The sequence below is a fragment of the Martes martes genome (assembly GCF_963455335.1).
Source record: "Martes martes genome assembly, chromosome: 8".
Lineage (NCBI taxonomy): Eukaryota > Metazoa > Chordata > Mammalia > Carnivora > Mustelidae > Martes > Martes martes.
Genome location: NC_137895.1, coordinates 128986513 through 129002913, shown reverse-complemented (window position 1 = coordinate 129002913; position 16401 = coordinate 128986513). Strand labels below are relative to the sequence as shown.

General features: G+C 35.0%; 1 protein-coding gene across 1 annotated transcript in view; it reads right to left on the bottom strand.

The window, feature by feature from the left end:
• LOC308347642 (ankyrin repeat domain-containing protein 26-like) overlaps window positions 1-16401 on the bottom strand; it is a 140593-nt gene that overhangs the window by 49066 nt on the left and 75126 nt on the right. The window contains exons 26-32 of the mRNA XM_080811232.1: window positions 12865-13032; window positions 10949-10982; window positions 10388-10529; window positions 7143-7356; window positions 5126-5309; window positions 4059-4193; window positions 1325-2281 (exon numbers count right to left, since the gene is read on the bottom strand). Of these exons, the coding sequence (XP_080667358.1) occupies window positions 1325-2281; window positions 4059-4193; window positions 5126-5309; window positions 7143-7356; window positions 10388-10529; window positions 10949-10982; window positions 12865-13032 (1834 nt within the window). The remainder of the gene's footprint in view (window positions 1-1324; window positions 2282-4058; window positions 4194-5125; window positions 5310-7142; window positions 7357-10387; window positions 10530-10948; window positions 10983-12864; window positions 13033-16401) is intronic.

Here is a 16401-nt window from a genome sequence, read left to right as displayed (position 1 = left end):
AAAGCTTCCCAATTTACTGAAGTCTCAAAAAGAAATGGGTATATAGGTGGAACTAACTTTGGTAAATTCTATAGTATGAATGTTTTCCCTCTTTTTTATTAGAGGCTTCTATTAATGTCAGAGTTCCTCACATGTTCAATCCTCTGCTTAAATCCTTTTAACAGATAACTATCTCAGAACATAAGTGAAGTCATTCTAATGGCCTTCAAGACCCTAGATGACTGGCTTTCACCTCTCTCCCTGACCTCCATTTCTGCTACACAAGAATCCTGCCACCCCTCATTAATCTGAAAATGGAGATCCAATGCCCAATTAATAAATTAGAGAGATACAATTCTCTTTGTGTTGGACAAACTTAGGCCCAAATGATAGTAACTGAGCTTCGAAATGAGCAAATTATTTGTAAAATTGCTTAAAAAATTATAAATAGCAGTGGGAAGATTAAACCAAATATAGTTTTGCTAAAGCTCACCACAGTTGTCCCAAATTATGATTTAATGAAAAGTAAGTGCCTTCAAAGGATTAAAAGGTCATAAGGATACATGATTTCAGACTAAAAATTCAAAATTATATAAATAAGAATAAAATTATGCCAACCTAAAATGTATAAAAAGCTACCATGTATAGCTTGCATAAATGTATAAATGCATAAAAGTATATATGTATGTACATATACACATATATTTATACTTATAAATATATACTTATACTTATGTATATATGTATAAGAAGTACTGAGATACTGTACTTTTTATTCAGTTCATTTGGGAAATCTGGAGCTAACTGTCAAGTTAATCCACTTAATTGAATCTCAATTTCAAAATACTCATTTTAGTATTTTGAGCATTTCCATTTATCTGTTCATCATAGTATTAACATGTGATGACAAGGATTAAAATTATTATTTTAGCAGTATAAGACTAAATTATTATTATCAGCCTACTATCTAGTAACAATTTGTTACTTAACTTCTTAAACTTTCATAGAAGACAGAACAATTTTATTCAAATTAAAGCACTTCTCAAGTCTTTTATTGGCTGGATACAAGTTATGCTGACTTACAGTCTATATATTTTTTATATTCAACTAGATTCAAAATTCAGCTCTAATCATTTAGGTCATGATCTCGGGGTCAAGAGGTGGAGTTCTCCAACGTGGAGCCCTCCTGGGATTCTCTCTCCCTCTACTCTGACCCACTCCCATTCATGTGCAGGTGCACTCTTTCTCTCTAAAATAATAATAGTAACAACAATAATCCATAATCAAATATTACTTTGAATTTTCTCAGGAAGCTTGAAAAATATTTATCTTTCTGGATACTTACTTCTCTTTCTACTTTCTCCTTTTCATACACATACATTCTTTCTCTTAAAAGATTACGTTCATTGATTAACTCTTGCTTGCTTGCTTCTATTACAAGAGCTTGCTTTTGACTTTCAGCTTGAAGTTTTTTTATAATATCCTGAAACTGGTCTTGGATATTAATTACTACCTTTTCTTTACTGGAAGCTTTGTTGTGAGCATCATCTAGTTGCTGTTGAAGCAACATATTTTCACTTTGTAGTTGAGATAATCTCTCCTTTAAGGATTCCTGCTTCCCAATGTATTTACTCACTTTATCTTGTGCACTTTGATACGCATGTTCAATTTCCTTTTTCTGACACTGTGTTTGACTTAGGTCTCTTTGTACACGTTCTAAAACCAAAGTCTTTTCTCTGAGAGCATCTCTTGTGCGATGGAGCTCAGTTTCCAGAGTATTAAATTTACTTTCAGCTTCAGAAAGGTTCTGAGAAAGAAGCTCATTATCTTCTTTTAGTTTAGACACATCAAAATTCAATTTGTCCTGTACACGAAACCATTCGCCTTTTGCTCTCTGGAAAGCAAGTTCTAGGTCTCTTTTTGATATCTGACTTTGGTCATAATCCTGTATAGCAGCAGCTAGTCTAGCACGGTACGATTCAACTTTTTCATCCAGTCTTTCTTTGTTTTGCTGTTCATTCTCCAGTTTAGACTTTAGCATTGTGTTCTCAATGGTCAGAGCATTAATCTGTCCACTGTGTTGGAGTTCTGTTTTTGTTAATCTTTCCTCATTTAGTTTTATGGTCTTCTGAAGACTGACATGCTTTTCTTTTAAAATTTCAATGTCTTCACAGTATTTCCTTTCCTTCTCCTGGTTCTGGTTATTTATTGTGTCTATTTCCAGTCTTAGCATAGCGATTTGATCCTCCAACATGTATTTGTTATGCAACAGATATTTTTCATTTTCACGACTATTAGAAATCTAAGTAAAACAAAGGAGACTTTTAGTTGGAACACAGTAAAATGACATTATGATGATTTTTCTCTGAAATTAAAGAATAAACTATGTTCATACAATGACTAGGTTGCAGTAAGTAGATATTGAATTAGAAAAAAATAAAGTTGGGTCCAAACTTCAAACTTTATACAAGTGTAAATTCCCAAAGCTTCAAAAATTTAATTGAAGACAATGAATGCATGAAAGGAAAAAAGAAAGCAAGACAAAATTTTTAAGAATCTCAGAATTGGAAAGGTCTTTCTCTGATTTATAATAAACCCAGAAAGCCTGAAATAAAAGATTAATAAATCTGACTACACTAAGAATCAAGTTTGCAGTCTGACATCTAACACAGGTACGCCACAGTAAAATCCTTAGCTCTGCATATATTTGGACAGATTAAATTTCCTAAAATTCTTTTTCCTCACAATAGTCCATAGAAATTCTACTTTTCTAACATTTCTATAGTCAGCTATAAGAGTTAAATCTACTGATAACTGACAAATCTAGGCCCTGTACTATAAACACTTCTACATACACCAATGAACTCTTTTAGTTACCACAATTCTAGAATGGAGAGGGTCAAAATATTAAGTGAGCTGCAGAACCTCCCGCAGGTCTTCTAACTCCACTATTAGTGCTCGTGCACTAAACCGGAGCTCTTCTCCAGTGTAAATCATAAAGACAAAAGAAGCCTCGTATTTCACACAAAACACCAATGGTAAATAAGGTAAAATTTATACAGCTCTTAGAAAAATCATGAGATTATTTGCTGCTGCAATACATTTTTTTCCTCATCATGATGTTTAAAACGGTAATAAATACAAAATAGGGAAAAACACACTAAGCTATTTTATTAGGAATAAAATATTCATCAATAAATTATCATTAGCATATGATTATTTCAAAGTCACCTTATAATGAAATAGGATACTCCTTGGAGCAAACTGCTACTTTTCTCAAAAGTAAGAGACTAACGTCCAAAATAAAGTCTCTGAACAGGCTATACACATTTCCTCCTGTTCATCAGTGGAAGTGTTAAGCTAAACTATTGAGAGAGGTGAGGAAATAACTGCCAAAAACTGAAACATATGTTGTTAGTTGCAACAGTTTTGAGCTTATGGTTATGGAAAATAATAAAAGCCTCTCCCTTTGGATGAAGACATTAAGAATGTCACTATTTGATTCTTGCAGACAAATGCATTTAAATTAAGAATATTACTTTATCGGGGCGCCTGGGTGGCTCAGTGGGTTAGAGCCTCTGCCTTCGGCTCAGGTCATGATCTCAGGGTCCTGGGATCGAGCCCCACATGGGGCTCTCTGCTCAGCAGGGAGCCTGCTTCCCCCTCTCTCTCTGCCTGCCTCTCTGCCTACTTGTGATCTCTGTCTGTCAAAGAATATTACTTTATCCACTGGACCCAAAATGCCACTGACCCCTATGCCCCCCTAAATATACATATATGTGTATATATACATATATATATATGCTTTAAAAATCCTCTATGCTTTCCATGATCTGCAGTGTTGGTTTAAAAAATATATATACATATACATATATATATATACCTGGATAAAATATACATATACAAAGACACATAAATATACATATATATGTATATATAAATATATATATATACACACACACACACACACAGAGAAAAAAATACACACACACACGGATAAAAAAATAATAATTTCAGAAAATAATATATATACATACAAAACATACACACATGTACTTCAAAATAACTAAAGAAAATACCCCAGAACTCCTTTTGTTATCCATTTCTATCTCCTTTTGTTTGTAAAGGTGATTGTTTAGAATTCCATCTTGTAATATTCTGGCATCCTGTTCTCGACAAAGTTGTTTCTTAGTATCATTCCATTCTTCCACAACCTGAAGACATATTTTCATTAGGATTTTGGTTGATACCATTAAAAAAAAAAAGTCAAAAGCTTAAGCGAACTTTAAAAAAATGTTCAAAAGAAGTAGCCTTTTTAAATACAAGGACTTTTATCCTACACAAGTAACTCAAATTTTAATTTAAATGACAGCTAGAGGGCGCCTGGGTGGCTCAGTGGGTTAAGCCGCTGCCTTCGGCTCAGGTCATGATCTCGGGGTCCTGCGATCGAGTCCCACATCGGGCTCTCTGCTTGGTGGGGAGCCTGCTTCCCCTTCTCTCTCTCTGCCTGCTTGTGATCTCTCTCTCTGTCAAATAAATAAATAAAATCTTAAAAAAAAAATGACAGCTAGATTTTTCATAGAGTAAAAATACAGGTAGATATAGTATGTGAAATAAAAATTTTTTATAAAACATTTAACTAGTTCAATCATAGTCTCAAGGTGATTTAGCCTGTATTTTAATATAAAAAATCCAAAACTTGGGTGCCTGGGTAGCTCAGTTGGTTAAGTGTCCTACTCTTGGTTTCAGCTCAGGTCATGATCTCAAGGTTTTAAGATCAACCCTGAATCAGGCTCTGCACTCAGAGTCTGCTTGAGATTCTTATCCCTCCCTTTCCCTCCCCCTCTACACATTCCCCTATTCATGCTCGCTCTCTAAAAATAAATGAAATCTAAAAAAAAAAAAAAAGCCAACATGCATATTTATCTCAATTTACCCTCTATCCCTTCATTCAGAAAATATGCATAGGGCTTATATGAGAAGCCAAGAATTCCAATAAATTAGTGATTTTAGCTATAAATATCATAGTTCCTATTAGTATAAAACTAAATTTTTTATCTATTTTATACCTAAGTAATATACATTAAATCAAAGGGATATTATAAATAATACTGATGGAAATATGCAACTTTTATCAAAGACTTACCTGATTGAAATCATTTCTTACAGTCCTCAATTCCATATCTAGTGTTCTAAGATTAAGTTCAAGTTCTTGTTTCATTTCAACTTCTTTATTATACTGCTCTTCTTTTCTTGTTAGTTGCTCCTGAATCTTTTCATATAACATTTCAGCATTTCTTCTTCTTTCTTTTTCTTGTTTTAAAGTAAATCTGCAAATAAATGTGCTTATTTTAAAATTTGTTTTGTAAGCAATAAAAAGCTCATGTTATGATCTGGTGCCACATATGCTAGTTTATTATCCAAATGAAATTTCTATGTTCTCAATTTTTTTCCTTTCTAGGGCTCATGTTTTTAATTTCTCACTTCAATCTCTTCCAAAAGGTACATATAGTTGAAAAGAAGCAATGAAAAAGCATTATGCTGCTTAGTACTAATATCTCTGGGAGATATCTCTGGGAGATATTGTAGGGAAAGGAATTTTGAAATTATTCAAGAAAGAATGGAAAATTATTGTTTTTTCCATATAGTCATAATTACTCCTCCATTAGAAGAGATAATTTAGTTACTATTTAAAAAGAGAAGTTCCTGTTTATAAAGAAGTTATAATTCACTACAAGTAAATTGCTACCTCACAAAACATCACAGGTACAGCCGTGTAAGACAGTATCTGCAGATGCATTTACACAACATACACCCGCAGATTACTGTGATCCAGGACTAGGCTAGGGAGTCGAATATCTGTTGCCCTATGATTTTCATGTTTCTTCTTCCGCAATACTCTCAATTTACCTTGTTGATTATTATTCATTTCATTTTTTTAAAGATTTTATTTATTTATCTGATAGAACACAAAAAGGTGGAGTAGCAGGCAGAGGGAGAGGGAAAAGCAGGCTCCCCGCTGAGCAAGAAGCCCAGTGGGGGACTCAATCCCAGCACCCTGGGATCATGACCTGAGCCAAAGGCAGACAGACATTTAACCAACTGAGCCATCCAGGTGCCCCTGATCCGTTTTCTTTTTTTTAATTAACGTATAATGTATTATTTGTTTCCCCTATTATCCATTTAATAAATCATTTGAAAACCCCTTTTATAACAACATAGGATCTGTATTAAGTAAATAATAAAGAGTAATATGTGCTTGCAGCATACACTTTTGAATCAATTTCATCAACATATAAGAGAGATGCTGAAAAAACTTAGCAGTAATCATTTTCTATTTTACTTTTTAATCACTGCGTATGTTTAAAACTAGTTTATAAAATTTTTCCTGTCTTGAGAAAAATGGCCATTTTATACTCTGTTGACGGGCATATAAATTAATATAAAATTCCCTGAGACCAATTTAAAAATAGGATCAAAGACCTTCTTTAAAAATTTTTATACTTTAAGTAAACAACAATACATTGAAGAATTGATCCCAAGTAACCAGAAATGTAGAAACAGATTTATATAAAAAACATTTCTTACAGCATTAATTAAAGTATAGAAAATGGGGGGGGGGATCCAAAATTCAATTTTTAAATAATGAGGTTTCCACATGGTGGATTTCTATATGGTCATTAAAATTATTATTTGGAATATTCATTAAATTATTAAAAGTATTCACTGCTGGGGCACCTGGGTGGCTCAGTGGGTTAAAGCCTCTGCTTTCGGCTCAGGTCATGATCCCAGGGTCCTGGGATCGAGCCCCGCATCGGGCTCTCTGCTCCACAGGGAGCCTGCTTCCTCCTCTCTCTGCCTGCCTCTCTGCCTACTTGTGATCTTTGTCTGTCAAATAAATAAATAAAATCTTTAAAAAAAATTTTATAAAAAAAAAGTATTCACTGTTAAGAACTTGCTGTATTATTGTGAAGAATCTCATACTTCACAATACTAAAGACGTTTTCTTCCCTATAAAATCTCAGAAGGTAAGTTAGCAATTTTAAAACTTCTACACATCTGTAGTATAAAAGCAAATAATTCAAGGGGTGCCTGGCTGGCTTTTTTTTTTTAAAAAAAAAGGTAAATAGTTCAAGTATTTCCTTAAAACCAAGATATCATACCTCAAACTGCAGAGTTCTTGCTCCCATTCTACTTTTTGAAGCTCTAACTTCGATATCATTTCTTTTGTTTCTGATAGCTCCTTTTGTAGTCCATTAGCCTTATTTTCCATTTTTTTATTTTTTCTTTTAAGTTGTCCACAGTGATATTTTTTAAGTTCTATTAATCTTCCATATGAAAGAACCGTATCCTGGATTTTCAATAAACTGACAGAATCTACATCAGAGAAAAAACAAAAGCAAATAAAATATATAGGGCACCCGGGTGGCTCTGCTGGTTAAGCATCTGACTCTTGGTTTTATCTCAGGTCATAATCCCAGAGTCGTCATATTGAGCCCTGCATCGGGCTCCACTCAGCATGGAGTCTGCTTGTGAGTCTTTCCCCCCTCCCTCCCTCCCCCTCTGTTCTTTCCCACTCCCCGGTCATGCTCTCTCTCCAATAAATTAGTTAAATATTTAAAAAAGAAAAAGAAATAAAATATATATGAGTACTTCTTGCATATAAAAGACTGTATGCTTTCACATTCACTCATTCATACATTAAACAAATATATATTGAATGATTTCAATATAAAATATATTACTGGGACGCCTGGGTGTCTCAGTTGGTTAAGCATCTGCCTTCAGCTCAGGTCATGATCTCAGGGTCCTGGGATCAAACTCTACATTGGGCTCCCTACTCAGTGGGGAGTCTGCTTCTCCCCCTGCCTCTGCCCCTCCCCCAGCTTATGCACTCTGTCTCTCAAATAAATAAATAAATATGTAAAATTAAATATTTATCTCTCAAATAAATAAAAAAACAAAAGATATTACACTAAGCTCTGCAGATCTCTGGCTTGTATTTAGCTTAAAGTCTAGTGAAGGAGAAAACAATTATAAATTCAGATAGTTCCTATAATAAAAGAGTTCTATGATCACATAACATAACTTGATCTATGGTAGGAAGAGATAACTATTCTGAGAAATGAAGGAGGAGCAGGAAACACGTGAGCAAAGAAGGAAGGAGAGCATTAAAGACAGTCTACAGCATGTGCCAAAGTTCTATTGCAATCTGCTTCTGGCCAAGATGGAGTAACAGGTACTGATTTATCTTCCTACCTGAAAAAAGCCAAACAAAAACAGGTAAAATACACTTTAAAATCACTTTCAAGAAAAAGGAATTCAGGCAATGAAGGACAATGATCCCTGAAAACACAAGAAGTTAGCCTAACACATACTGGAGCTCACTGCCTTGGCACAATTTCCAGGCCATGACACAGGTGAAAAAACTGAGATAGACTCCACCAGACTCCCTGAGTTGAGGTGATGAAACTGAGTCCGGTGAAACCAAGACAGATGAGATCAGCGGTCAAAGCACTGGCGAGGAGAAAGCAGAAGAACGAACGAACCCCGGAGAACAGAAGAGTAATAACCAATGCATGCACGTAAGGAAATCTCCTGTGACCAGGGGAAAGATCCATCTGGAAAGAGCAGAGGAAACCCTGCCTGGTGCTCACACGGCACCAGGGGCAGTATCTATCCCCATTAGCCATGCTGGAAAAACTCATAACCCGCAGCACAATGAATAGCGTAAGTAGGTCGTGCCTCAGCGGTGGGGAATTATGAGCTCTAGGCTGAACACTACTCTGGATTCACCTAACAATTCATAAGAGCAGGACGGGAAAGGATCAAACTGTTTGTCACTAACTTAGCTAGAACTCCAAAGAAAGCATAAAAAGGTAAGTGGAGGCATAGAAGCTATTTTTTAAAAACTAAATAGCACTTACAGAGATGTAAATTATATCACACATGAAAAACACACTGGATTTTCCAATAAACACATATGAGACAGCTCAAAATAAAAGACTGAAGTTTGACATCTGAAAACTGTGAGAAGCTAATATACAATTTCCCAAAGAGGCAGAGGAAAGGAACTAGAAAAAAATATTCAAAGAAAAAATGAGGGGGGCACCTGAGTGGATTTGTCAGTGGGCGTCTGCCTTCAGCTCAGGTCATGATCTCATGATCTCATGATCTCAGAGAAAACCTCTGACCTTGTGCTAGGCAAAGATTTCTCAGATAGGAACACCAAAAGCAAAAATCCATAAAAGAACAAAGGTATAAACTGGACGTCATCAAAAAGAAAAACTGCTCTTCAAAAGATACTGCTGAGAGAATGAAAAGTCACAGACTGGGAGAAAATCTTTGCAAAAAAAATACAGGTGATAAATGAACTCTATCTAGAATATACAAAGAATTCTGAAAACTCAACAGGTAAGAAAACCTAATTTTTAAAAATGACAAAGGATTTGGACAGTTCAAAGAAGATATACAGATGGCAAATAAGCCCACGAAGATATGCTCAACATCATAAGTTATTAGGGAAATGTATATTAAAACCATAATGATACATATACTACGGACCCATCGGAACATCTAAGATTTAAAAAACTGACAATACTAAGTGTTCATGAATATATAGGGAGAAATCAGAACTCTCAGACATTGCTGGTGGGAATTGGAAATGGTGGTAATTGAAAATCTAAAAATGCTTTAGAAAACCATTCCGCAGTTTCATAATGAGGGAGTACAAAGAGACACAAGAATTAAGGGTTATTACCTGCCTGAATTACAGTTAAGGTTTCATATGCATATACATATGTCAAAACTATCAAATTATACACTTCATACATGTGCAGTTGCCCTAACTTAAGCTGTTGAGGGGGAAAAAAGCTCTATTATAAGAAAAAAATATCTATAACAGTGGCTGAGACAGAGACAGAAGGATATGAAACAATCCAAGATGAAGCTGAGAACTGTGGTCTTTCACCCCAGAACGATGAGACGTAATAGCTAAGCTTTAATCAAGGGGGTCATGTGATGAAATATAAATTTTTAAAAATATATGGTAACTATGGTTGCAGTGTAGACCAAGATTCTGGGAGGTGCAATGACAGGGAAAACAGTCCTGGGTCGTTTCAGTATTCTAGGACAAATGTAGTGGTAACCTGACCTGGCCTGGTGAAGGCACAGAAGAGGAGAGTTAACACAGATCAGGTGTGCCATTCCCATGACGAAAAACATAGTGGAAATTACAGCTCTTTGGCTAAGAGTATTCAACATTTCTCTATTTTCATATAAAATATATTTCTGAGATGAGTAGCTCTATAACACATCAGTGTTGTATGGTACAGCACTAGACAAGAAGTGGCACATATTACTATAGTAATGTACATACAAAGGCTTCATATTTACACAATGGTCTTACCTTTACAATCCATGCCATGTTGTTCAATTAGCGACATACAAATCATATAATTAGAGCAAGGCATGTGGAAATCCTCTGAAATTGTTTCAGATGATGGAGTTAAGTCATCAAGGTCATCCATAGAATCAATTGGCTTTTTGACCTACAAATAAATAATACTACTTCAAAATGTCCCCTAAATATTGATAAAATATACTAAGTGTAGAGAGATGATAAATACCCATATCTTTTTATAAGAGCAAAAAAAGGTATTTTCAAAAGGACTGATTTTTATCAAAACAACCTTTATCAATAACTAGTGTTTCTGAACAACTTTTTCAAAGTAAATGTCTGTACAACAAAGGCAGATTTTCTCTTTTTTCACTATGCCTTTTCTAAAGTAATTTTTTACCATGGAATAATATTTCTGATAAACATGATTTATCAAAATAACATAATAAAATAAAATTTTAAAAATTAATGAAATAAAATTATATATGTGTGTGTGTGTGTATATATATGTATACATACACACACATACACACATATATATATATATATATATTTTTTTTTTTTTGTTACCTCTTTCTCTTCACTAGATGTTTTCTTTGCAGGTCTAAAAAAAAGAAAAACAATTCTTTTCAGGCAAATATTAAATACTTAAAATACAAAGAATATCTAAATCATATCTAAACTATATTATTAATAATGTTAACAAAGCATTAAATTTAGATCAAACTGACAAAAAGCAAAGGAAAATCATAATGTTACTTGCATTATTTGATACGAAGAAATATACCATATTTTTTGTTGTCATTTTCAATAAAAACAAGATTTTACTGGCTCTAAAAACGATTTGGAAAGTACAAGTTAAGTTCTTATATGAAAGAAACCCTTTTTTAATAATCATGATATTAGTGTTTTGAGGATCTACTGTGTAAATACTATGCATTATTATGAAAACTTTATATGCTTTAAAGGTATTTTAAGCCTCACAACAATCTTATAAATGTAGGTAATTATATTAGGTATTTTACACAGGAAGAAAATGAGGCACAGAAAAAAGTAACTTCCCAAAGCCAGTGCATGTGGTCGGGAGTAGACCCAGAATTCAAATCCAGGAAATGTGCCTTCAAAACACGTGTTTTACAGTATGTGAGGAAGGTAATATTTAAGTGCTTTTTAAGTATCTGATAGCAAATGAATCTACTAGTATTCCATTTTAGCTATAATTGTAAATAATAATTCAAGAATGTTAACCATATTTTTTAAATAAAAAGACTTCATACATAGGCAATATTGAAAATCTACTTTCAAACAACTAAAGATTTGCTTCTTCTAAAGAAGTTGATCAATGGGCATTCATATATTCATTTAACTGTTTATTCACGAACATACACTTATTGAGCACACTATATATGTGTCAATGACACTGTTGGCACAGGAATCATGGTTTTTGTAACTTAGAAATTTATAAACCAAAAGTAATAATCTATGATACATTAATAGTTTATTTTTCAATTATAAATAAAATCTTTCCCCTTCCCCCAGAATCTAAACAAATATTAAGTTAACATAAGCAGACACTTCAAAGTCCCTAATAAAACCATAGCTATTCATGATACTGTGAAAGGCACGGAATATCTAAAATTATCAAGGAATGATTAGTTCTATTCAGAATGGCCTATGGTTTGTATATTTACTATTATACGTATATTCTTAAATCAATGAATGATAGTATATGCATATTCAATTATATGAAAATACTCCACTATGGAACGAATTCTGAATAAACAACTCCTTCACACAAAAGTACATGAATAGGAATACTAAGGACAAATACTATATAATCTTTAAACGAATGTAATACAATTAATAAGCTTTCTAACATTTGGAAATGTGAACAAAATTAAATTAAATAACCGTGTCTGTCTCTATTGGATTATTTCCAGGAGCATACAAACATACTCTAAAAGCTCCCATCTTAAAATTAAAAAATAAAATTCCTTTGAACTCCATAGTCTTTTTCAGTTATCATCCATTTTTCTATTACCTTTCCCCATAAAAATTCTCTAAGGAGGGGCGCCTGGCTGGCTCAGTAGGTTAAAGCCTCTGCTTTTGGCTCAGGTCATGATCCCAGGGTCCTGGGATCTAGCCCCGCATCAGGCTCTCTGCTCAGCAGGGAGCCTGCTTCCCCTCCTCTCTCTCTGCCTGCCTCTCTGCATACTTGTGATCTCCATCTGTCAAAAAAATAAATCTTTAAAAAAAATTCTCTAAGGAGTTCTTTATACTTATTCATTACAGTCCAGCATCCATGGTGACTGTTGAAACTGCTCCTTGTCAAAGTCACTTGTCCTCATCTTAACCTTTCAAGCAGTGTGTCTGATATACTTAAGTATTTGTCTTTGCCTGTACCTACACTACAGTATTTTATTTCCATAAAAAGTAATCACTGTTAAAATTCCTTCAGAGGGAAATAAAGAATTTATAGATTTTACCTTCCTTCATCCTGATCCATTCCACTTGAAGTCATGTCATCATTCATTTGTAGTGGATGAGAAGTTAGAGAAGGGGCTTTCTCAAACCTTGGTGTAATCACAGATTCTTTTGATGTTTGTTTTTCTTTTTCCCCTTTTCTTACTTCCTTTGTATCCAAAGCAGGATCACTATTTTAAAAAATCCAGTTAAAATATCCATTAAAAAGCCAATGTTTTCGGGTGCCTGGGTGGCTCAGTTGCTTAAGCCACTGCCTTTGGCTCAGGTCATGATCCCAGAGTCCCGGGATCAAGTCCCGTATCAAGCTCCCAGCTCCACGGGAAGTCTGCTTCTCCCTCTGACCTTTTCCCCTCTCGTGTTCTCTCTTTCTCTCTCTCTCTCTCTCTCTCTCAAATAAATACTCAACCATTCTCTTATACCATACACAAAGATAAACTCAAAATGGATAAAAGACCTGAATGTGAGGCAGGAATCTATCAAAATCCTAGAGGAGAACATAGGCAGTAACCTCTTCGACATCGGCCACAGCAACTTCTTTCAAGACAGGTCTCCAAAGGCAAAGGAAACAAAAGCAAAAATGAACTTTTGGGACTTCATCAAGATCAAAACTTCTGCACAGCAAAGGAAACAGTCAACAAAACAAAGAGACAACCCACGGATTAGGAGAAGATATTCACAAATGACACTACAGATAAAGGGCTGATTTCCAAGATCTATAAAGAACTCCTCAAACTAAACACACACAAAACAGATAATCACATCAAAAAATGGGCAGAAGACATGAACAGACACTTCTCCAAAGAAGACATACAAATGGCTAACAGACACATGAAAAAATGTTCATCTTCATTAGCCATCACAGTAAACAATAAGTGTTGGAGAAGATGTGGAGAAAGGGGAACCCTCTTACACTGTTCCTGGGAATGCAAGTTGGTGCAGCCAATTTAAAGAACAGTGTGGAGATTCCTTAAGAAATTAAAAATAGAGCTTCCCTATGACCCTGCAATTGCACTACTGGGTATTTACTCCAAAGATACAGATGTAGTGAAAAGAAGGGCCATCTGTACCCCAATGTTCATAGCAGCAATGCCCACAATTGCCAAACTGTGGAAAGAGCCAAGATGCCCTTCAACAGACGAATGGATAAAGAAGATATGGTCCATATATACAATGGAATATTACACCTCCATCAAAAAGGGTGAATACCCAACTTTTGTATCAACATGGACAGGACTGGAGGAGATTATGCTGAGTGAAATAAGTCAAGGAGAGAGAGTTAATTATCATATGGTTTCACTTACTTGTGGAACATGAGGAATAACATGGAGGACATTGGGAGATGGAGAAGAAAAGTGAGTTGGAGGAAATCAGAGGGGGGACAACCCATGAGAGCGGTGGATTCTGAGAAACAAAGTGAGGACTCTGGAGGGGTAGGGGTCGGGGGTTGGTTGAGCCTGGTGGTGGGTATTAAGGAGGGCATGTATTGCATGGAGCACTGGGTGTGGTCCATAAACAATGAATCTTGGAGCACTGGGAAAAAATTAAATTAAATTTTAAAAAATCTTTTTAAAAATTTTTAAAAATTTTTTAAAAGCCAATGTTTTCTAATAATTTTACTGGTAAAGAATAAAAAAAAACAATTTTTTTGTGAAATTCTGCTACCCATCTCAATTCATTTATTAGTTCACAGAACAGTTATCAAGTCTAACCATATATAAGAAAATACACATCCCTTGCTTCAAAGTCAGATAAATATACAATTAAAATACAATGTCTTTGTGGTGACAAAATGGCTGTGGACCTCTTTGTAGGAGCTGTGGAACCAAGCACCATAAACAAGGGACCTAGGAAAACTCTTGCCTACCCATGCATCAGATAACAGGCACACTCATTACAGTCCCAGCTGTGGAATTAGCAACAGCCCATACACTGGCTCCAGCCCCTTCCTCTCAACCACATCTCGGAGCCCCTGGAAAACACTGTCTTAGATAATCACCCATTGAAGAGAGAGCCTTTTTGGAAAACCAGATTTCCTACAGTAAAGTTCCAGCACACCACCAGAGCAAAAAAACGAAAAACCAAAAACCAAAAAAAATCAGGTTTGGACACACTGGAAAGGTAGTCATTAAAGACTACTTCAAATGCAAAGACAGCAATGCAAAACTTCAAAGAATATAACAAATCAAGGAAATATGATACCGTGAAATGATCACAATAATCTTCTAGTAATTGATCTCAAATACGTGAAGATCAGTAGTTTATCCAAAAAAGAGTTCAAAATAGCAGTTTTAAGGAAACTCAGTGAGCTACAAGAAAACACAAAAAGCCAATTCAGGGGTGCCTGGGTGGCTCAGTCTGTTAAGCGCCTGACCCTTGATTTTGTTTCAGGTCATGATTGCAAGGTCATGAGATCCACCCCTGCATCGGGCTTATGCTCAGTGCAGAGTCTGCATGTCCCTCTCCCTCTGCTACTCGTCTGGCTCACAAACATGCTCTCTCTAAAATAAATAAATAAACAAACAAATGAAATCTTAAAAAAAAAAAAAAGCCAGTTCAATAAAATGAGAAAAATACTAGATGAACAAAATGAGAAGTTTAATAAAGAGTTGGAAGGGCACCTGGGTGGCTTAGTCAGTTAAGTGTCTGACTCTTGGTTTCAGCTAAGGTCATGACCTCAGGGTCATGGGATCGAGCCCCAGGTCTGCTTGACATTCTCTCTCCCTCTCTCTGTCCCTCCCGCAACTTGATCTCTTTAGCTTTCTTTCTCAAATGAATAAATAAAATATATTTTTTTAAAAAGAGCTGCAAATAGTTAAAAAAGAACTAAAAAACTCTGGAGCTGAATAATATAGTAAATGAAATTTTAAAAAGCAATAGAAATCACTGACAGGGGGCAACTGGGTGGCTCAGTTGGTTAAGTGTCTGCCTTCAGCTCCCGTCATGATTTCAGGGTCCTTGGATCCAGCCCGGCATCAGGCTCCCTGCTTCCCCCTCTCTCTCTGCCTGCCTCTCTGCCTACTTGTGATCCTTCTCTCTCTGTCAAATAAATAAAAATAAAATCTTTTAAAAAAGAGAAAGAAAAGAAAAGAAATCACTGAGAGGAAAATGGATCCAAAAAAATCCTGTGAATTTAAAATTTTCAAATTTTAAAACTTTCAAATTATCCAATCAGTGGAGAACAAAGAAAAAATAAAGAAAATGAGTGAGAAAAGCCTATGTGATTACGGGATACCACTAAAAGAAACAACATGTAAATTACTGCAGTTCCAGAAGGAGGAGAGAGGGAGAAAAAGACATAAGGCTTATTAAAGAAGTCATGGGTGAGAATTCTCAAACTAAGAGAAACATTTGGAATCCAGGTTTATGAAGCTCAGTCATCAAACAAACTCAACTTAAAGAGATTTTCTCCAAAACATATTATAATAAAACTGTCAAAAATCAAAATCAAAGAGAGAATCATAAAAGCAGCAAGAGAAAAGAAGCTTGTCACCTACAAGTGAACCCTCATAAGGCTATTAGCAGTTTCCCAGCAGAAACCT